The 22,027-nt window shown below is 41.1% G+C and overlaps 2 protein-coding genes across 2 annotated transcripts; one reads left to right on the top strand and one right to left on the bottom strand.

Annotated features, from left to right (window-relative positions):
• Positions 1-4,025: 4,025 nt before the first annotated feature.
• ndufa8 (NADH:ubiquinone oxidoreductase subunit A8) lies at positions 4,026-9,741 on the bottom strand. The gene is made up of 4 exons (XM_041960527.1): positions 9,556-9,741; positions 8,334-8,497; positions 5,813-5,978; positions 4,026-4,537 (listed from the first exon to the last, which is right to left on the bottom strand). The coding sequence occupies exons 1-4, from the start codon at positions 9,604-9,606 to the stop codon at positions 4,400-4,402; spliced, it is 519 nt and encodes a 172-aa protein (XP_041816461.1). The 5' UTR covers positions 9,607-9,741; the 3' UTR covers positions 4,026-4,399.
• A 290-nt stretch (positions 9,742-10,031) lies between these two features.
• On the top strand, positions 10,032-21,918 carry morn5 (MORN repeat containing 5). The gene is made up of 5 exons (XM_041960826.1): positions 10,032-10,126; positions 10,222-10,369; positions 13,079-13,190; positions 13,400-13,531; positions 21,800-21,918. Exons 1-5 carry the CDS (start codon positions 10,080-10,082, stop codon positions 21,916-21,918), a joined length of 558 nt encoding a protein of 185 aa, XP_041816760.1. The 5' UTR covers positions 10,032-10,079.
• Positions 21,919-22,027: the final 109 nt, after the last annotated feature.

Genomic DNA, 22,027 nt, shown 5'->3' with positions numbered 1-22,027 from the left:
TTAATCACATGGTGAAAGACCATATATATTTCTCCTAATTTCTTCAATCATCCACCACATCTTTGACTTCAGCAGAGAGTGAACTTGCTTAGCGCCCGTGTGCACCAGATAGTGGCACAATGAAATTCATTTGCACAACCTTGCATAGGGGGCATGGAAGCTTGTTCAACCAATCAATCAATCAAACTTTATTTATATAGCACTTTTCATCCATTTAAAATGCAACACAAAGTGCTTCACAAGATAAAACAATACAACAACAGAGAGAATAAAAGCATAATATGACAATATCCCACTTCCAGATGTACACACATGCACTCACACAAACACTCACAAAACGCGCACACACATATACACACACACACACACACAGTGCTGAGACATGGCAGGGCACTGAGGAACCATGTGAGGAAACAGCTATGGGAGCCATCCACACTGGGAAGCGCCACAGCCTGCGGCCACTCGGGCCGGGCAGACCAGGCATACACCCCAGTGTGGAGGCCCCCCATGAGGAAACACTGAAGCTAAAAATTAAAGACTAAAGAAAAAATAAATAAATAGATAAATAACCAAATAAATTAAAGATAAAGGCAGGTATAATGCACAAAAATTAAAAGCTTTAAGAAAGTTAAAAATGTAGAGATAAAATAGACAAATAAATAAATAACTAATAAATAGTAAAGTTAAGTAAAATAAATAAAAGTAATAAGATTTTAAGATGTAATACTGATAAAGTGCATAACTAAGAACAAGTCATAAGAAATATAAGAAGTAAAAATAACATAATAGAAGAATTAAAAGTTTAAAAGGGGTCAGTTAAAAGACAAACCAAAAAGGTGAGTCTCGAGCCTCCTTTTAAAAACATCAACAGTCTCTGCGGTCCTGATGCTTTCCGGCAGGCTATTCCATAGTCGAGGGCCGTAATGGCTGAATGCAGCCTCCCCTTGGGTTTTTGTATTAACTCTAGGAATAATTAAAAGTCCAGTGCCGGAGGACCTCAGGACCCGCGAGGGTTGATATGATAAAAGCATGTCAGATAAATAAGTGGGCCCAAGACCATTAAGACATTTAAAAACGAATAAAAGAACCTTAAAATCGATCCTGAAACACACAGGGAGCCAATGCAGCGATTTTAAAATCGGTGTAATGTGAGCCCGCCCTCTGGTCTTCGTCAGCACGCGTGCAGCTGAGTTCTGTAATAATTGCAGGTTAGAAATTGTCTTTTTGGGGAGGCCAGAGAGCAGGGCATTACAGTAGTCTAAACGACAGGAAATAAAAGCATGCATCAGCACCTCCGTGTTAGCTGGAGAGAGAAATGGGCGAGAGAAATGTTGGCATAACGACTTCTTGCGCTGTTATTCTCTAAGTGGATAGCTACACACACAGCTAATTCAGGAAAACACATTAGGACTATCCACTTGTGTGTTATGGATCACTGCAGACCAAACTGCATCTCCTCTCGTCCATCAAAGCAAAAAAAAACTGATTAAAAGTGATTATTTTGGACTGTCCCATTCTCTGTTGACTTAAAAGCACTGTCAGGACAAGAATGAAGCTGAACTCTACTGAAAGCACTGTGCAGATTTACTTATTTACTGCAGGAGCACAAAGAATTGAAAGTTGTGGCAGTAAACCCAGCAGGTCCACATAAAATCTTACTCTGCTGAGATGTTCTGTCTTGTGTAAATGTGCCATGCATCACTCCTCTTAGAAAACACAAAGATTAAAAACATGCTGTGTGAGCAGATGTGCGTGTGTGTGTGTGTGTGTGTGTTTTTGAGGCTCTCAGATTATTAATCTTGATGAGTGGCGGGCGTGTGTGTAGCAGGGGTACTTGTGGCCTGTGGTTGTGTGTTTTATACATAGAGCAACCTGCATGGCAGTTCAAAGCCACCCTGTGCAGTATGAGGGGAAGAGAGGAGACATGAAAGCAGCACTCAACAACATGTACAGTCTGAAGATCACAGAGCCAAATGACAAGGAAGGCGCACCAACATAAATAAATCAAACACACCTACATTTTCAGAGTTTGTCAAACCAAGTGTACCCACATTTTGGGGGCTCTTAATGGCATGGATGCAGCAGACGTCTAATGGAAGAGAAAAGCAGTGCAGTGTAACTGATACAAAACTAATGCACTGGTAAAAAGTAGTCCAGAAAAGGGTCATTTAAGGTAAATTTTGTGTGGAAGCTCAGCTGATAAAAACAGACTGTGAAACATTAGAAATTAGTTTTATGTCTCCTTGAACTCAATTTCCAGCCTCAAACACAGGTGAATTGATGGAAGAGAAAAAAACAACAACAAACATCTACCAGCTATGACTGCTGGTGCTCATCACCACTTCACACATTCATTTTATTATGTCGAGCCTGAAGGTAAACAATGGGAATATTGACAGTCACGTGTTCTGAACAAGCCGGGTTGTTTGAGTATTTTAGCGCGTCGGGCTCCCAGGCGGGCTGTAGCTTTGTGAAAGGCCTGTATTGTATTTCTTTCCTGTGCCAGAGCCCGTTTCCTGTGGCGGTGCCGTGTCAAACGATGACCCTCTGCTTCCTGCAAGTCGCATGGAGACGGGCCTGCCACGAGCCCTGGGGCCTCACTGCCAGCCACTGAACAACCTCCAAGCCCCCACTCTGTCTGCTTTCAAGTCATACCCCCCACCTTGCCCTTTTTGGATCTGACTTTTCCCTTACCTTTCTTTAACTCACGATCTTTTAATTTTACACCCTTTCCCTTTATCCCTCTTTCTTCCAATACTTCTGTATAATTTTATTTGCCACATCCCACGTGTCCACACCTCCTTTGCATCCCTTCTTCCCTCCTCCCTTTGTCCCACTGTCCAGGTCAGAAGAGGGTCTGTCAGGCGTTTCCTGCACAAGCTACAGGTCCAGAGTCAGACCACACCTTGTGAGGGGATTTCTACAACTACAGTCAGTGACGCCCTATAGAAACAAGGAGACATGCATGCTCATGTCTGCATATACACATAGAGCTACTGTTCACACTGAAAACATATGGCTGTTTTTGGTAATAAACTGCAACTCTGAACTGCTGAACTGTCTGGCATTAGGATAAAAACAAACTTGTGGGAAAAATGTTGAAAACACGCAGTATAGAAAACACATTCAGTGGGATTATATAATGAATGCTCCATCTAGAATAAGAAAAAAAACAAAACAAAAAAGCTCAAAGAATTTTTACATACTTTGAATAAAATCACAGTGACTGTAAGCAGACAGCCGTTGACCTCCCTCATAAGTCAAGTCCCTGTGTTTTTGCGCACTGAAACATCATATTTTTACATCATATGCAAACACCCTGGGGCCACATCTCCGCTTTTGAGTATGAGAAAGCTGTCAAACCACGCATTACTATCGCTCCCCAAAGAAATCAACCACATGGCAGAGGTTAAAGACTCAACCTGCCTGACATCTGCAGCCAAATCACGACTGCTGCTATGAGTATAGTTTTTAAACAGCTGATAAGTGAAACAAAATCTGGGCTTTTATGGTATCTTATATGCAACAGAGCTCCCTTATCACATGATAGAGCAACTTCGATCTCACACAATGCCCCAGTGCTGTGTGTGTGTGTATGTGTGTGTGTGTGCATTGGCACAGTCCGCTATGTTCCACACGCCAGCGTGTCTTTGAATTTGCTCCTTCCATTCAAGGTCATGAGTGCGCATGCACACGTGTGCCGGCAGCAATAACATACTTTACTGTGAATCTCCGACATAACTCCTCCAGTCGTCTCCCAGCCCAGGTCAGGGGCAGGAAGTGAGCTGGGAGAAAAGGAGGAAGCAGAAGCAGCTCTCTCTGGCTGCAGGTAGTGACCCTCAACCTTGACCTCCAACCTCACCCTCCATCAGTCTGACAATACACACTCTGACAAAACACAGATGTGCAAACACAGTGGTGTGGCCTCCCATTTGCACATATTGAAGGAACTGCGTTTTAAATCTGTCTCAAGGCAACTGAGTCTTACAAACGTAAACTTAAATAAAGACAAGCAAATCCAGAGTTATAATTTATCACTTTATTGTATGACAGCAATAACATCATGTTGCATTTGTTCAATTATTACAATTACGTACGTGGTGAGGAAAGCTGCATGGATTCATGGACTTTGTTCACACAATCCTTCCCTTCTCAAACGTTTGACAATGCTGGAGGTACAACTGATGAAGAGACTGTTAGGACATGAGCCCTGTCCAAAACCAACCCTCAGACCTTACACACATAAAGATGCCAAAACCAGCATCCTTAATGCTTGTGTCTGCACCTGAGAGATTTAAACCATTTAAAGAACCATTGATACGCCAGTGGTCACAAGCGGCCAAGCTGTTTTTGAACAGAGCGCATGGCTTTGGGAGGTGACTGACTTTCTGGAGCTGCCTCACCAGTTCCAGAAGAATAACCTGCTGCCATGTTTGGCAGGCTCTAGTTTGCCCTCGATGACCGGGTTGGGCTCAGGACGTGGTCTAGAATGGTAGGGGTTCTCAGGGAGGGGCCGCGTGGTCGACACTTTGGTCACCTATGAAACAAAAGCAACATGCAGGCAATGTTTAAAGGGCTTGATTCTTCTTGAAGTTCCAATTAATACAACTGACTTGAAACACAACAAATACATTATATGAGGGGAACCTGGACAACATATCCTGTATGCTGTGCCAATACAGTATCTGAAGAGACAGTAAAATTTCTTTTAACTTAAATTATTAAGTCCGGTAAAGCCTGTGGCAGATCTAACAATCGAAGAATAAGCAGACACACTTTTCCCACTGTAGAGCAGAGTCAAAACCAGAACACCTTTATTTTCTTCCTCTGGAACCAATTGTGTGTTTTGGACCACTGTCCTGCTAGAAGAGCCACCTGCATCTGATCCTCATTGTCCTGGTATATGTCTCCATTCATCTTCCCTAATAATTTGGATTCTGCCAGTACCACGAGAAGAGAGAAAGCCCCATACCCTGATGCTTCCACCTCTGGACCTCACTGTAGGCATGGTATTTTTAGGGCCATATGCAGAGCCATACCTCCTCTATGCAACATGTTGCATCCCATTTTCCCCAAAAAGTTAAATTTTTGTCTCGTCTGACCACATTACATTCTCCCAGTAATCTACAGGCTTCTACAAATGTTGTGTAGCAATCTTCAGATGGGCTACCCCATGCCTTTTCTTCAGTAATGGATTTTTTTATCTGTTTATTGTTATTAAGTTAGTGGGTCTGGTCTCAATTTCATGTGAATAGCTGCATTGGAAATAATGATAAAAATGTTGACGTGTTCAATACTTATCCTGGCCACTGTATCGCTGAGCAACCAGAGAAACTTAGCAGTGTGTGCACAGTCAACCTGGACATTTTTAACAGTAATGGGAAATCAGATTTATGTTCTTATGTTTGCCTGCTGATGTTATTTGATTCCATGAACAGCAACTCTACCTGGCAAGAGCAAAATGACCTGACAGTTGATTACAGCCGTTCATAGGTTTGCAAGTGTCTTTTTAAAGACTACAGAAATGAAATGTCCAAAAAGCTACTGTCAAGATCCCTTTTTGGTCTTGTTCTGATTGCTGTTACCTAATTAGCGCTTGCAGGCAAGTTATGCATGCCCCTTAAAAATGTCAATCTTCCGAAAAGAAAAGCACAACAGAAAATACATGATTTGCCTGCTCAAAACTGTAGCTGAATGAGAGTACTACGCAGATGCAATCAGAGCCTCTTGCACAGCCCACAATCAGCAAGAATAGAGCCCATCAACCAAGCTGCTCACACTGTGAATGCAGTCAATCCCTCACAAGTCTCACCTTAGACAGGTCTCCCAGCTCAGGTCTCTCCCACCCCAGCTTATCAAGGACGCAGCTGTCGAAGGCTTGCTGCTGCTTACGGCAACGGCGTAGTTCCCCCAAGTTTGAATAATCAAGACAGGTCCAGTACTCAGTGAAGGACTCAGCACAGTTCCCCTTGATCTGCCTGCAAGGAACAGTGCAAACAGAGATGTGAATCAGAATCAAATATATAAAAAGACGGTTGGACGGTATGACAGTATATTACATATACTGTGATTGACGATTTAAAATAGACCAGAAACTGTTGTTATGCATGAGCTGGAAGTGATTCAGGAGAGGGAACAAAACCAATATTTAAAATGATAAAATCTAGGAGTTTCTAAATAAATCACTGTTCATCATGTGTGCCTGAACCATGTCAAGAGGTTATACTAAACTGTGGATTAAGATTTGTCAAGTCAAAAGATATTTTGAGGTTTCTAAGAACTATCTGGACTGGTCATGTGAATGAAATGCTCCTTTAGGTGGCTGGCAGTCACCAGAAGCACCTAAGACTCAAACCAGGTCCCTGGTGCAATTACAACTGATCTCAAATCTTTCCTCATTATAATAATTACAGGTATTGCTCTTTCACAGTAACTCTCAGTTAACTTTAGGTCAGAGTGTCGGTTGTTTGTTTCAACTTAAGAATCAGGCTAGAGGTCATCTATTTTATTCAGACACACACACACACACACACACACACACACACACACACACACACACACACACACACACACACACACACACATACATACATACATACATACATACATACATACATACATACATACATACACACACACACACACACACACACACACACACACACACACACACACACACACACACACACACCTTAGTTACTGCATGGGCATCAAGGTATAACCAACACTCAGCCATGGCAGTTAGGAGTGACAAACCCCAGACCACTTCCTCAAACAGCCCCCAAGGGCACTTTTATACACACAATGAACTCTGTGATTAAGTTATTTCTGTTTTTATTTATTTATTTATTTTTAGAAAAAGTAGCACCGAAAAATGACAAATGACAATGCCAGTGTTCTGAAAAACCATGCTTTAGTCATCAGTTGTGTTGATTTATTTATACTTATTTCAAGACAACAAGTGTTTATTGAAAGTTTGGAGAAGTCTGACCTCTTAATCAAAAGCAAGAAAAAAAAAACAATCAGTTGTAGATTATTATGAAATTAAAAGTGAATAATTTAAAAAGCTTTACCAGAATAAATACTGACTCAATAAGATACTACAAATCATCCAAAAATGCAGTCAGCTGTAAGATTAGTACTCTTACAAAGTACACGTACACAATGAAAAATAACTTTTAGGACATCTGGCAACATCCTGGGAAAGTTGAAGTTATTGAAAGTTTGACCACAAATCTGTTGTGGGTATTGTTGCCTTCTAAAAAATCCAGTTAAGTCATTGCATGAAGCATAAACCAGAAACAAGGAGATGTCCTTTACCATCTTACCCTCACACTACCCATGCTGCGTGAAAAATGCCTTTACCTTCATTTGTCCAGTTGTTTGCCAAAATCAGCTTAATACTCCATGGCATTGAAACTTTTTTGATAATATTAACACTTTTTGTACTCCAACACAACAATCTTTTCTCAGCACTCCTCTCTCCAACTCTCACTCACTTTTCCGCCTATGTCTTCCTCAACTCTATAGAGATTTCAGAACAAGAGCGAGACTTAGTTAGGCCAGTCGGATTTTGTTAAAATACAGCTGGGCTCCAGAAATGTAACAGATGCCTCTCCTGCACAAAAATGAAAATTACCTGCATAAATCACCATGTTGTGAACAGAAACATTACAAGCAAAAAGTAGTTTTGGAACATAAAACAGCTCAATAACCACTCAGTCCAGCACTAGGCATTATGGGAAATGAGGGCTATATGCTGCAATATGCAATAATGCAATGCAAAGTATGCACACTTGTCCTGGAGATGCTAACTGTGTATCTGCATCCATACTGTCTCCCCTGGAAATTTACTACTGTTGTTGTCACTTGGCGAAAATGTAGTGGCTTTGGTCTAACTCTACCGCCCGTTATGTTAAAGACAACAACATAACTAAACTAACACCAAGCTGGTAGTCGAGCTGGTGGCCGGGGAAGGATGCTAACGCTATATTGGCTAAGTTTCTAGAGTTCAGGTGTTTATCTTGGGGGATTATAACAGCTGCAGACTGGACAATGTTCTGCCATCATTTCAACAGTAAATGTGACATTACCACCAGAAGGGAAAACATGTTGGATTTGTGCTATGGTAACATTGTTGACGCATGTTGTGCCTGTTCATACCCATACTCACATTTTTTCTACAGCACCCCACAATGATCAGAGGGGCCATCACACAGCTCAAAGGCTCCCTGGCATCATTACATGTTGTTCTCATTTGATGCAGTTGTATTGTTTTATACTGAAATTGTGTATTTGGAACCAAGAGATTGAAAACCCTGGGTGTGAGTTACCTGAAGAAGTTGAGTGCACACTCGTTGACTTTCCTCCCTTCTTCTAGACACTTTCTGGGGTCCTTCTCCTCCCAGCGGCAGAGCATGAACTCTTTGTTGGGTTTGTCACACTGGGAGCCATAATGGTGTGCAGCAGCCTTCAGCACTGCAGATGACACATTGATCTGGAAAGAAAGGGACAGACACATGGAAAACAAGGAGACTGGGTAAGAATGATTTCCACATTATAGATACAGGAAGACAATTTCATTTTTTGAGGAACAGGATTACTTTTGTGTAACTTGACACTTGTTGATATTTGTGACCCTATTAAAAGAGCCAAAAGAAAAGATTGTGCATCAATTTAATATTCATCCAGTAGCTAGCTCCAATAGAGAAAAGTACACCTTCAAATGATTCTGAAGTGTCATATTTAGACCACATGTTGTATGTTGTCGACTAAACTTAAAACAATGAAGAAAGACTTTGTGATTTAGGAGGCAGATAAGAGGCCCTGAGTTTTTTCTTCAAGAACAGCCTTTTACTCTTCTGTCCAGCATCTCCTCAAATTATCTCCAACAACAGGGATGTTGCCAGATTTGTGAGGTCCTTGGCAATGCAACAACTGGTTATGCTTCAGGTATTACACCAGTATGAAGTTGGTAGTGGGGAGGTAAAGGCATTGTGCATTACAGTGTAATTCTAAAAATATGTCCAAAGTTACTCAGTTCAAAAGAAACTTGTATCTGCACACGTATCGTTATTAAATCCTTGATGAAGACGTACTATTGTTGGAAAGACTCAAGCTGCTGTCAACAAACACCTGACCTCCAAGGACAAGTTCAACAACCCAAATATCACTGCTGCCGGCATAAAGCGGTCAAAGATTTGTTTGGTCGCAGCAAAAGAGGAAAGTTATTGTCACCATTAGGGTAAACTGAAAAGGTACGTTAATGCAAACACAACAGCAAAGAATCCCTGTATAAATTACTGTGATTTCTCTTCCGATACTGAATACTGTCATGACATCATAAATATGCAGGAATTTTCACCAGCCTCATTTGCTATATCAATGTAGGTTATTTGACTAATTTAAACCACCGTGAAGGCAGGTAACCGGTGGAAAAAGTTATAAGCTATCGAGCAGATCTTGAACCACACAGCTAACGTTAGCTAGCTAGTTAGCTAACATGTTCTGTGTTCATATGATATTCATTCAAGCTAAACAATAACCGCTGCTCACCTCATCCACTTTCAGCTCCTGCACTGAAGGGATTTCCAGCGTTGTGGGCATGGCTGTGTGTCCGTACAATAAAACAAACGCAGAAAATCAAATACCGCTGTTGAAAAAACATTCAAGGTCCTCGCCTGGCTCCAGGACGAGGCCGCGGAGAAGGTCAGTTTGTGTTCCTGCGCCTGCCGCTGTCAGCTGGGAGGCGCGTTCTGATGACGCAACTGAGAGCGCGCCCGAGGACGGAGCCGCACGCGCATGCGCACATAAGGTGTTGTAAAGGAGAGTTTAACTTGGCATAACTAGTTATTTGCTTTGACAAATGTATTTTAGAAATTGTTTAAATGACAAAACTGTGACAAAGGATCCATTGCTCTTCAAGCTGAGCGGTTTAATCCGTAGTTCTCCATTTTGGCTCTCCGTTGTCACGTTACCATGGTAACGCTACGCTTGGCCGTTGTGTGTCGATATGAAATCCATGGTTTCTATGCTTGTTTGTTCACTTAGAGAATAAATTGCGCAAGCAATTCAGTGTAATGGAGTTCACCGGAGGCAGTTACAAAGGAGAAACAAAAAATAGCAGGTACACGAATATGTCTGTTTCCTAACAAACAGACTCACCAAATCACAATGAAGAGCAAAAGTTGACAGAGCTGTGTGGCCTCTTCTCTCCTTCAGGATGGACGTTAAAGGCGAGTACACCTTTCCTACGGGGACTAAATACGTGGGAGAGATGAAAGACGGGATGTTTCATGGCAAAGGAGTGCTACACTTTCCAAATGGAAGTAAATATGAGGCCACCTGGGAAAACGGCAGAGCAAAACAGGTGAGGAGGTGTGTGTGTGTGTGTCTGCATGCATGTCAGAATATATGACTCCAAATGCATGACTGTGTGTTTCACATTGGTTATAGTTCATGTTACATCTGGTCCCTTTTAGCAATTACTCACCGTTGTTGTCGTAGTTATTGGGTTTCTCTCCTTTTACCCCTGCATGAAGCTGCAGTCTCTCCTGCTCTCATGCAGTCTTTCATGGTCTTTTGCCACAACAGAGATCACGCCAATTATTATCATCATTTCAGTTGCGGTTTATTTGAAATGATAGCAGCTCTAAACCATGACTAACTGGCCCAGACTACCCAGCACCTGCATCCATGCCATCCTCAGAAAATCTACTTCCATTTAAAACAGACCTAAACCATCCAATAAACCCAGAAATTCAAAACCTGGAAATTATATCCTATACTACTGCCTCTCCCTTCAAACAACGATTCTCAGCCTGGGGGTTGAAAATCCAGGGTGTAAGGCTTTTCCCTATTTTATTAACCAAATTAAACAAGCATTTTAAAGGGTTGTGATCCAAAAAGGCTGAGATCCACTGTGTATGTTGATGTAGGTGTATAAGAAACTTCTAGTAATTTAAAGTGTATTAGAAACATTAGAACCAGAAACTTTATCAAAAAGTGCCTTGAAATAAAAGGGACAACAGCGACGACAAACATGAAATTAACAGTAACCTCTAACTGTGTCGGGTGCAGGTTAAGAGAATTTTCTTCCTCTAGACATTTTGACACAGCAGGAAAAGCACAGGTGTAATTAATGACATTAATCAAGGCTGCATTCCATGCTGCCTCACTGATTAATGGATTAATGAGAAACTTTAGTTGAGCTGAGGCCTTGACCGCAAAGTATACAGATATTTTTTTGAACAGATATTTTTCCCTTGCTTAAAACAAAAAATGTCCACACTGCCTGAATTTAATGAAGTAGCTGTTCAAAACACATAACGATTCCAAATGCTCAAGCATGTTGGGCCAGTAGGTGGCGATAAATCTACAGAGAAAAACATTCTGAGCATGCGGACTGAACATGTGTCACCCTCCGGGGTTGAAAAATTAAGCCAATGAACGAAGAGCTAAAAACTGCAGTTCCTTAAAGGGCCACTTGAGGCTAGTTCCAAAAGTGAGTCAATGCCCATAGACCTCCATACTTAAATGCCCAAATGTACAGCAGAAATAAACATGTACACATACAGCCTGGTACAAAAACTGTTTTGTCTCACTAATTTCCTTGTTCATGACAGCTGTACAGGGGCTTAATTTTTATATTAATTCACTTGTTAATTATATTAAGGCTTTAAGTCATACATCATTTTGGGCATGGCCGCTTGGTTTCAGCCACCAGGCTTCATCCCGCCTGTGTCAGCTCCTCCCACGCTCCACCTCTTTGCCCATTTTTGGATTAGCCGGGAACTTCATGGAGGCAGGTTCTGCCAAGATGGCGACAGCCGGAGTCACTGTCACTGAGCTTCACAATGGCCCTTCAGACACCTGTGTGTCATGTCACGGGGACTACGTTCATGTTTTATACAGTCTATGATAGTGAGCTTATTTTCCTTTGGTGCCAGTAACTTAAAAACACAAATTACGGTAGCTGATTATTTATTCACTTGTACTTATTAATGGGTTAGTTAACACCTTTCTGGCATGTGTCCTAGTAGTGCTAACCAATCGAAAACTAACCAGTAGTGTGCCATTGTTGTTGTTTTTGTTGTTGCTGCTGCTCATTACGTTTACGTTGGAAAATGTCTGTTTGGCAAAATATCTGTATGCATGTAGTCAAGGCCTGCACCATCGTTAACGTTATTAATTAAACCTGCACTTCTTCTGCAATGACCAGACCATGTGTCTACTCTAAAAGTGCCGTAAAAGAAGACAATGCTAAATCTTGCATGTGTCATCACATCAGGCAAAATGACAAATTTTGTTATAAAACCAGAATAAATGCCAGTCTCGTGATTGCAAATTATACTGTTGACAATGAAGTGAAAATGTTGTTATGTGGCCAATTTTTGCAACATTGCTCAACAACGTATGTTTATTTTTCATTTCCAGTAACAGTTGTATCATTTCTCAAAAAAACACACACACTCACACACACACACACACACACACACACGCAGTGTGTCGGCTCATCCAAAGCACCAAAAGTCATATTTTTCCACTTTCCCCTTGTGGCATATATCTGTGCAGACAGCTCTGGTTTTATCTGCTGAGGTTTTGAGATATCTGTCTCTAAGATTTCCGCCTTAAATCAGAGCACAATGATAGACAATTTAAATTCTTCTGTGGTGTTTAAAGCACTGAAAACTTTCCAGGAACCCTGTCTGGGGTACATACTGTAGGATAACCCCTTGACCTAGCTTTCAACAGTTTTCACTGGAACAGCTTTCAGACAAAGAGAGAGACCCAGAAAAAGCTGTCAACAGTGAGGTTGTGGATCTTCTTAAGTGACATTATTCCTGCTGTTGAGTTGTTAAAGTGGCATTTTTTTTCACTGTTTTAAGTAGCACAAATGAAACTCCATTGTATGGAGGTGGCAAAAGATAAAATTAAAATCAAAGCTGTCTGCATAGCCAGGCACCATGAGAGGTAACCGGAAATTCAGTTTTGTTTTGTTTTGTTTTAATTTGAATTGATTTATTACAATGCATGACTAAGGAACGAGGATGATTTTATCATTGTTCTTCCTCACAAGGGGTCGTTTACCTTTGCTGATGGTCTGCAGTACCAGGAGAGGGACTGGGACTACTGCAATGGTTATGACAGGCGCTTCTACAGTGAGAGGTGCCATGAGCTCAGACCTGCAGGTTGGAATTCATTTATTTGCTCTTGCATTTCATTAACTTGACAAGCATACGTTTTACTGACCAAAATACCAAAACTAAAAAAAAAGATCTTTCTTGTGAATTGTTTTCTCTGCGTAGTTGTATTGAATGCCTGTCTCACAAAGCTCGTGTTCGTTGTAAGTCAGAGGCAGATTGCCAGCCAATACAGAACAACTGCTTTGTTCATACAGGAGAATCTCAGCTAACTGATCTGCATCCACCACGCATCATTCCTGATGGATGCTACGATTGTGGAGATGGTTTTTATGACCCCAGTGCTAGAGTTGTTACTTCTTACACTGGCAGATTCCTCAGGAATGCAGGTGAGACTGAAAATATCCTGTTATTTTCACTGTTGTAGCCCTGTGACACCTCGGATGACTGGCCTATTCAAGAGTGGCCCCTTACTTTGATTCATAATAACAATCCTTTTCTACTCAATAATGGATACCTTTGAACCAGGACATATTTTGTGAACCATGTACTTACTGAGAGGTGAACAAACGTGGGCATTATTTGCTGTAGTCCACAATCCAGATATGAATCAGGGATGACTGACATCTCTATCATAATCAAAATCTTACCTGTGTTTCTTGCTGCTTATTTCCCTCTTGTTTGTGCAATTTTTTTTCTAGAGATTTGACGCCAAATTGGCTCCATCTGAGTGTTTAGTGATATCCAGGCATCTTTATGCCTGTTGTGCCAAGAAAAATTAGAAAGATTAAAGTCAAGAGCAAACACAAATTTCCATTTCACATTCAGTATACAAAGTTTTGTGTCCAATGAAGCACCTTGTCAGTGACGAGTCTGTTATGTTAAATGTTACATAGTAACTTCATAAATCAGAGCTGCTTGTTCGTAATTGACCAAAATTCAAGTATTCATGTTGCTACTGATTTAGCCTATGTTTCCAGGGCCAGCTGTACAGTGTGCTGTGTTCACCTATGGTCAATCTAGTGCAGATACTTAAACTATTCCAGTTTCTTTATGTAAACCCCTCATGTAAATGTTCCAGTTGTTGTTTAATATAGTTCAAGTAGTCAAGGAAAGAAACATCCACTCCGGTCTATACCTCATTCATTGTTGCTGCTTTGTCATGAAGCTAGTAACTCCATGTAAAATTATGTCTACTTTTCAACAACATTTCTGAGAACAGGCCACAGAAAGAGCCTTGTGAAATATACTTTGAAACATGCTAAAGCTCTCGTATTGAATTTGTCTCAGACAGGACCCCTTGTCTTTGCCCATGTTTTAATAACTGCTTCTCTGAAAGGATACAGTGTGGCCATATGGGAAGGATTTGATAACAATGAACCTATGGAGTGATGTTAAATGGATTATCCCTGCATTCTCTGATGGAAGATTATTGCTACAAGTCATCTGATAAGCATGCTTCCATATGCTATTGCAGTCATTTTAGAAGTTTTTTTTTTTTCCTTTTCTTTTGTTATTTGTCAGAAGTGGAAAATCCAAGACACATTTTTCCACTGAACCAGTGCCCAGTTCTGGAACTCCTGATTTGAAGTGAATGCGGTCTGTCAGGTGTCCAGATAGGAATTCCCAAATTCTGACATCCTGTGCTCATCATGTCTCCCATGATTTTACATCACTGGACAATGTTGTGAATTAGACAGCGGGTTGTGAATGCAGTTTCTAAATAGATAGCTTTTGGCTCGCTAAGGTTTAGTCTTAGCAAGCTGTGCTTCAAAGGTGTTTGACAATACCATTTTTATTGGACGTGTGCTGTACAGTACCAAAACACAGCTTTAATCACATGTACATGCATGGGGATGGTGTACAATCCTGCAGGACTCTTGTGCCTTTGCTGATACTGTTCTATTTTTTGTGAATTTGATTGTTTTTAAGCTTGCAAGCAAGTGTAAAGATATGGTTCCTGGCAGAAGTTACTGTATGACTCACAAGCTCCCGCTGGTAGAAATTTATTTTTGGGCAGAATAGTTGTATTCAGATGAGCTACTTGCAACATAATACAGATTAGTTCCACAAGCACATACATCTCATTTACATACGTGTAGCAGCAGCAGGAAACAGAGGAGAAGATCTACATCCTCACCAGATGACATCAGCATGTGTAAGATGACAAAAATATGTTTTGGGATTCTTTCCTTGATGCGGGTTGTTCATCATCATTACAGCTCTGGTATTGATCAGTGGAGCGAGGAAGAGAGAGAAAAAGAGAGGATGAGAAGGAAAGATTTTCTGGAGATGAAAAAGAAGAGGAAGTGAACACATTCACTTTCCAACAATCCTCTGACTCTGTTTTGATTTAAAGATCCCCTCTAGACATGTTTTAAGATGTATATAAACAATGCACATTGACTAATAATATGATATAGTTTTTCCACAAAAAGTTCTATTATCATTAAAATCCTTAAAATTACATCCATCTTTGTCATTAAAAAATCCTAAATCTATAGTTATGTAAATATGTGTCATTTGAAAAATGTAATTACTTCACAGGAGATGTCTCCTACTTTACTGACAAGTCCATTTTAGTGCATTTGATGATTCAAGTTTCCACATCACACTTGTGTATTTCGAATATTGGATCAGGATTGACTGACAAGCTCTTTGTGATGTCACACATCATTGTCATAGGCCCGCCTCTTTAAAGCTGGATTTTCAATGAGCGCAAACTTTCCACTGTCAGCAGATGAATGTGAAAACAGCCTTCTGTTGTGAAACTCTACACATACATCATTCTACAAAGTGAAGTTCAAACATTTCAGCTCTAGGAACAAGAAGAAAAAAACATATTTTTGAGTGGAGGGGGGCTTTAAGTAAATATAGAATGAAACAGGAACTGTTAAATTGATGTGTGCCTTTTTTTGGCAGTGTTTATGTGCAAGCGTGTGGAGGGATGTGTTGTGTACATGTAGCTTATGCGATACATCACATACACCACTTACGCCTCTGTGTGCTCCCCCTCTCGTCTTGGTATACAATTCTTGAGAAGAATGCCCCTGTATCCTGTATGGATTTATTTTCCAACCCTGGGAGGTGAAGACACATTTGTCAGTGTGGGTGTGAAGACAAAATTTATTGCCTCATGGCTTCCGTCCAGGATGAGGACTGCAAGGATGATGGGACACAGGGAGGGCCCACCCTCCCAGAAGGGACGTTTGGGCAGCAAGGAAAAAGGAAGGAGCTCCCCATGTAGCCGTGACAACTGGTGGATGTAGGACAAGGAGGAACTGAGCTGGTGAAGACAAAACCCTTAATCACGAAAAGTTGCAAATTATGCATATGGTACTGGTTTGAAATGCAGATGATTTTTCCTCTTCAGCTGAATGTTGTTGTCTGGCCAAAACTGTCCAGAACTGACCTATTGCAATAAGTCCTGCCCTGCTTAGTTACTGTTGCTAACTTGGACAAACATTCATTCTTGGCATCGTGCCAATTTAGCAAAAACAATAGGATCTGTTGCTCATATTCCCCAAGAGGTTGAAGATTATTTTTGGAGTTGGACCGATTTCTTGTCATCAAGAAGCTGCCGATACGGCTGCATGTATGGAGAGATATGTCCAGAACACTGGTGCATGGTGTAGAAATGTATGATGATCGGAGGAGGCAGAGGCTGGTATGCTTAAGTGTGCTATTAAGTGGGAGCTTTCTGTCACAGATGTGTCCGGAGAGTTCAGAAGTAAGCTGAAACACTAACTCTCACCAGTGATCCACACTATACTGACCCTTTTTTAACATTACCTTGTAAAAAAAATGTATGGCTAATAATTTGTGATTTCACAACAGGTGGTTGTAGCTCAGGTGTTCGAGCAGGTTGGCCTTAGTGTTTTTGGTTTGTTCCACAAGTCAGCTCGGATGAAAGTATGCATAATGCATTGGGCAACCCTCTTTGTGACCTGTTTAGCACTTTGGAAGCCAGTGTACATTAATAGATTCTAAACAGTCAGCAAGTCCTGCAAAAATACATCACAAATTTCACTTTACTCACTGGTTTTGGGCACGGACAAGGAAGCATTTACATGGATTAGAGGAGTCGTCAATGAGCATTGACCAAAATGACTCCACAAGAAGTCTTTTTAACCAATAGATGACGCCAAATGTCTTCCTTTACTGACACATGAACCCACTGGGCTGACATTGGTCCATGCTTCCTGTCTTCTTGTTAAGGAGAAAATTGTCTGGAAAAATAGTTCCCTCCTAAATCATCCCTTAAATTTCTTTTCCAATTGAATTCAACAAAAGAAATACCATTCACTCACAGACTCGTGCTTTATTTCATGTCTACAATTCCAAGTTTAAGTAGTTGCTCATTAGAGTTTACAGTCTTTCAGAGGCAGGGAGTCACATCCATCACATTCATCATCATCCAAACCAGTATTGCAGTGATTGGTTTGGATGATCTCTGTAGTTTTTATGAACCAACTATTGGAAAGTAGTCATGCCAGGAGTAAGACAGGTCATTTGGATACAAAATCACCTTCTGCAATACACTAGATGGAAAGAAAGGAAAGTCTGTGTGTGTGTGTGACTGTACTGTGTGTGTGTGTGTGTGTGTAAGCCATGAGTGATTGCAGGTGGTGAAAGATGAACATTCAGGGATCACAGACTTTGTTTCTGGCTGCTCTTCTTCATGAGCGTCCAACCTCTGCTTCACTACCACAAAAATTAGTCATTAGGGGTTACGCTGCACTCCCTCATCTGCTTCAGCTCATCTCTCACTAGGTGTATAAACCCGGGAAGAACAAGACAACATGTCAGTGCACTTCACACTGCTTATTTAGTAGCATAGCAGCTGGCATGAGCATGCAGACTAATCCATCATTGTCTTCTCATGTTGAAGATGACCTGTGCAGCAGATGGCAATTCGGGTGTTGGTTATTTGTCATAAACTGTAGTTTATGGCAAGACCTCAGTGCTGCCTGACATCAGGTGTCTTTTTATCTCTGAATTAAATTTAATTAAGATGAAAAGTTGGGATGGCTTCCAGGGTCGAAGTTTGACGCATTTGGTGTGTTTGTGCATGATGAACATAATAAACCAAACTGCACCTTCACTTCTATACATTTTAAAGAACAAAGCAGTGCTTGTTAAGCAACTAATGTTCAGCAACTGAGATTTGAATTGTGATTTGATTTGTTTATAATTTGCACAAACACGTGCTCCCACTTCTGCCGCCTCACTGTCACAGTTAACCAGCCCAACTTAAAAACAACCAGCAGACTGCAACACAAAGAAATGATTACTGCAACACCGGAAACATAAATCACATCAACAAACAACTTTAGAGGGCTATTTTACCCACTTTGCCCCATAATTAGACTTAATTTGTCACTGCTGATGAAGATTGTTACTTAAGTTTGAAGGTAAAATGTAAAACATTTGCATTTCACCATAAATATGTAATTAAAGAAGAATGAGGGGAAAGATACACAGGCCACATCTGCTCAATCAAATTTCCCCCACTGACTGATTGAGAGTGTTCTGTTACAAACAAGCATGCACACACACACACATACACACACAGACACGGTCAGTTGTGTATATTCTCTCTTGGCAACAGACAGCAACACTGGGCAGCGGTGCAGGAGGCGGCAGCAGCTCCAGCAGGGACCATGTGTTGCTATATTGTTTGTAGCACTTTCCTGTTTCTGGAATAACCGCTTCCCTTTGAAACTCTGCACAGAAAGAGTTCCACACCGAAAACATTCCACTGCCAAGGAAAGCACCTCTGGTGACCAAACTGCAGCCCCTCCCTTTGTCCCCATCCAGCCGAGGTGTTTCACAGACAGATAAAATCAGCCGGGGCCCTGGGGAGTGGAACATATCCTCACACTGCCTTTCCTGAAACTCTCATTTTTCATACATCTTTGCGACAAAAACTCACCATAAAACAGGACTCACATGTTAATCCTGTGAGCTGTGACAGATGGATTAGTAATTTTCAGATCATTATCTCTCCTTCAAAGATGGAAAAGGGAAAACCGCTGCAGTTTTTCTGTGATGTCACCAAGACACAAACCCGAGGGGCTGCTCCGCTTGCAGTGAATTGGAGACAGATGACTTGTGCATGTACATTTGAATGTTTATTTGAGCTTTCACATTTAGGTAAGTTGATTTCACTGTGGTGCCTCCACTTGGAAACCACAAAATGTGCTTATATTAGCACACATGACCCTGAATAAGCCCACTAAGGCCCTGTTTACACCTGGCATTAACATGCATCTTGGGTGAGCTGAGCGGTGGACAGCTCTAAGTACCTCAGTTCACACCTGGAATTAGAGCGCATCTCCACATACATTCTCGAATGACCACTTTATATCTCATTTCCTAACCCTAACCCTGTTTTATATGCATAGCAATAAATAAATAAATAAAGTAAAACATTTGCTGAATTAACAAGAAAGGGCCAAATAATTAAGAATTTTCATTTCCGGAAAATCAATAAAGTTTCTCACCAAACACACCAAATTGCACAATTTTTAATATGGGGACTTTCTTCATGGTGACAAAGAAGTAGCCTAGATTGGCTACTGTAAATCTGACATGTTTACTATCGATAATATTTTATAAATTCAGTGTAAATGGTGACATCATTTGAAACTGTTCAAATAGCGGCTAAATGTCGGCAGGTAAGATGCACATTAGACAAGGAGTAGCCGACAGGCCAGTGCAGTGATGCCATAACAAACTGGCACAATGAGTTTTTACAAGGAAAGAAACATCTTGTCTTGAATTTAATGCAGAATTTACAAGAAGGCATGAATGATTACAATTATCCATTTCACAAAATCACCAAATGGTGGTTTCAGCGATCTCAATGTGTCTTGACCACTTTCACACCTGTATTTGGAGGTGTCCACTCGTGATCGGATCACCCAAGATGCATGTTAATGCCAGGTTTTAACAGGGCCAAAGTTGAACTCCCTGTCACTGTCAGTGAACCAGGTTCAGAGTGTGTCTCTTGATGACATCACAGAGTCATAGCTGTCCTATTTCTGTGAATACTGCACTATCTCTCTATTTCACTATCAAATCCAGCAGAATGCAATCATCTCTTATGCAAATCACTGCAGTACAAGGAAGCTGATTTTTGCTTTTGGCAATTAAGCCAATGTGTCTGTCTTTGTGTTTATGTGTATGCATGTGTGTGTGTGTGTGTGTGTGTGTGTGTGTGTGTGTTCACCCCCATTAGGCTGGAAGGAAACACTTTTCCCTCCGAGTGTATTTTAAGGATTAAGATCAACAGACTTTAACAAGGTGCCATTATCGCTTCCACACACTCTCTCTGCTGTGTACACTGCAAAAAGGTCGTCCAGGCAGGTTGATACAGTCGAGATGTTGTCAACCAAAAAGTGTGTGTCGCACCTCACTGAAGATTAAGGAAATGATGCAGGTCTGCAGATACTTCAAGGAAGTAACACCATATAGATTTTGATTCATTTGTTTTTTATTAGTCTGACTGCAACATCTCAAATCACAGACACCATGAAAAGATTAATTAGGCAGGTCTCTAAGTTAAATGCACTGCCTCACAAAAACGGGCAAATCACAAAAATGTCCCGCTGTCCTCAGATTGCAGGAAATTGCCTTAATATACCAGCCACCTGTACCAATTACATATGACTTAAACCCTGAGATAAACGCTGCTATACAATCTCAAGAGGGCAGAATTACAGCAAATATGAAAATGTCCCAATATAATTATCATTAAGGCAGGTTGTGGTTTGTGGCTAATTGAGGTCAGTTTAGAACGGAGAAACGTATAGGCTTCAATAATTACCGTCTCCACTAACAAATGCGCCACAAAGACTGCTGGAAGTGTTAGCGTGGCAGCTGTCCGCGTGTCCGGTATGTTCAATTGACCTCCCGATCAGAACAGGTAGGAATGAGCGACAGACAGAGAGGAAGAAAGAGAGGAGGAGGGTGGTTGAGACTTGAAGTGGCTGTTAGTGTTGACGCCCGCTCGCTTCCAATTACACACAATCAGTCCACGCGCTGCAGACCTGTTCCTGTGCACAATGGAGCCCCGCGCGCTGTGGAACCTGCGGGTGAGGCCCGCGAGCTGCTCAAGTGCGTGCAGCTGCGGGCGCTCCAGAGAAAGCTCACTTCCCCTGCAATTAGCTACTCGTTTCAGTTGTAACAATGAAAAACTGGTTTATTTTCAGCTCTTCTGGCAGTCGTTTAGGTTTTAAAAAAAAATTGGCGTCCATTTTTTGGGGGAGGTTATTATTTATTGGTGTCTGAAGTGGCTCTGAGAAGTTATTTTCTCCTAATTGTCAGGCTTATCTTGATTTGACAAATTTACCCGAGACTTGAATGGCACTTCACTGTCGCAGCCTCACATACAAAATAACCTGTGGTTTGATTATGCAGGCTACTGGTTATTAGAGATTTGATTTGAGCGCTTTAAGTGAGTTCAACCAAATGAATGCAGCTCATTTCTGTGCACCCTTTAATCTGCCTTTTTTTTTTTTTTTTTTTTTTTTTTTTGTCTGAGTGAATCAAAGGTCAAACGGTCGTGAAAAACAATTTACTTTTGCTGCAGACTTTGTTTCTAATACCATAGAGAAAACTCTGAATAATTTCAAACGAAATCTTTTCAACAGATGACTCCGAACATGAGTGGATTGTGCGGACTTGTCGGAAAGCTTGGGATGAGATTGTTGGCGTTGATGCTGAAAAGTCTGTTGCAACCAGGCCTGAAGAGACCAGCGATATCAACTGATGCATTTCTTTAAAACTCCTCTTTTCAGCATTTTTATTTGCAGGTACAGGCTATTAAAACTGTAGGAAATGTTGATTTTTTTTGTCTTGTATTATATGAATGAAAAGCA

Source organism: Chelmon rostratus, chromosome 19 (genome assembly GCF_017976325.1).
Source record: "Chelmon rostratus isolate fCheRos1 chromosome 19, fCheRos1.pri, whole genome shotgun sequence".
Classification (NCBI taxonomy): Eukaryota; Metazoa; Chordata; class Actinopteri; order Chaetodontiformes; family Chaetodontidae; genus Chelmon; species Chelmon rostratus.
Note: the sequence above shows the minus strand (reverse complement) of the source record. Positions and strands in the feature narration are given on the sequence as shown.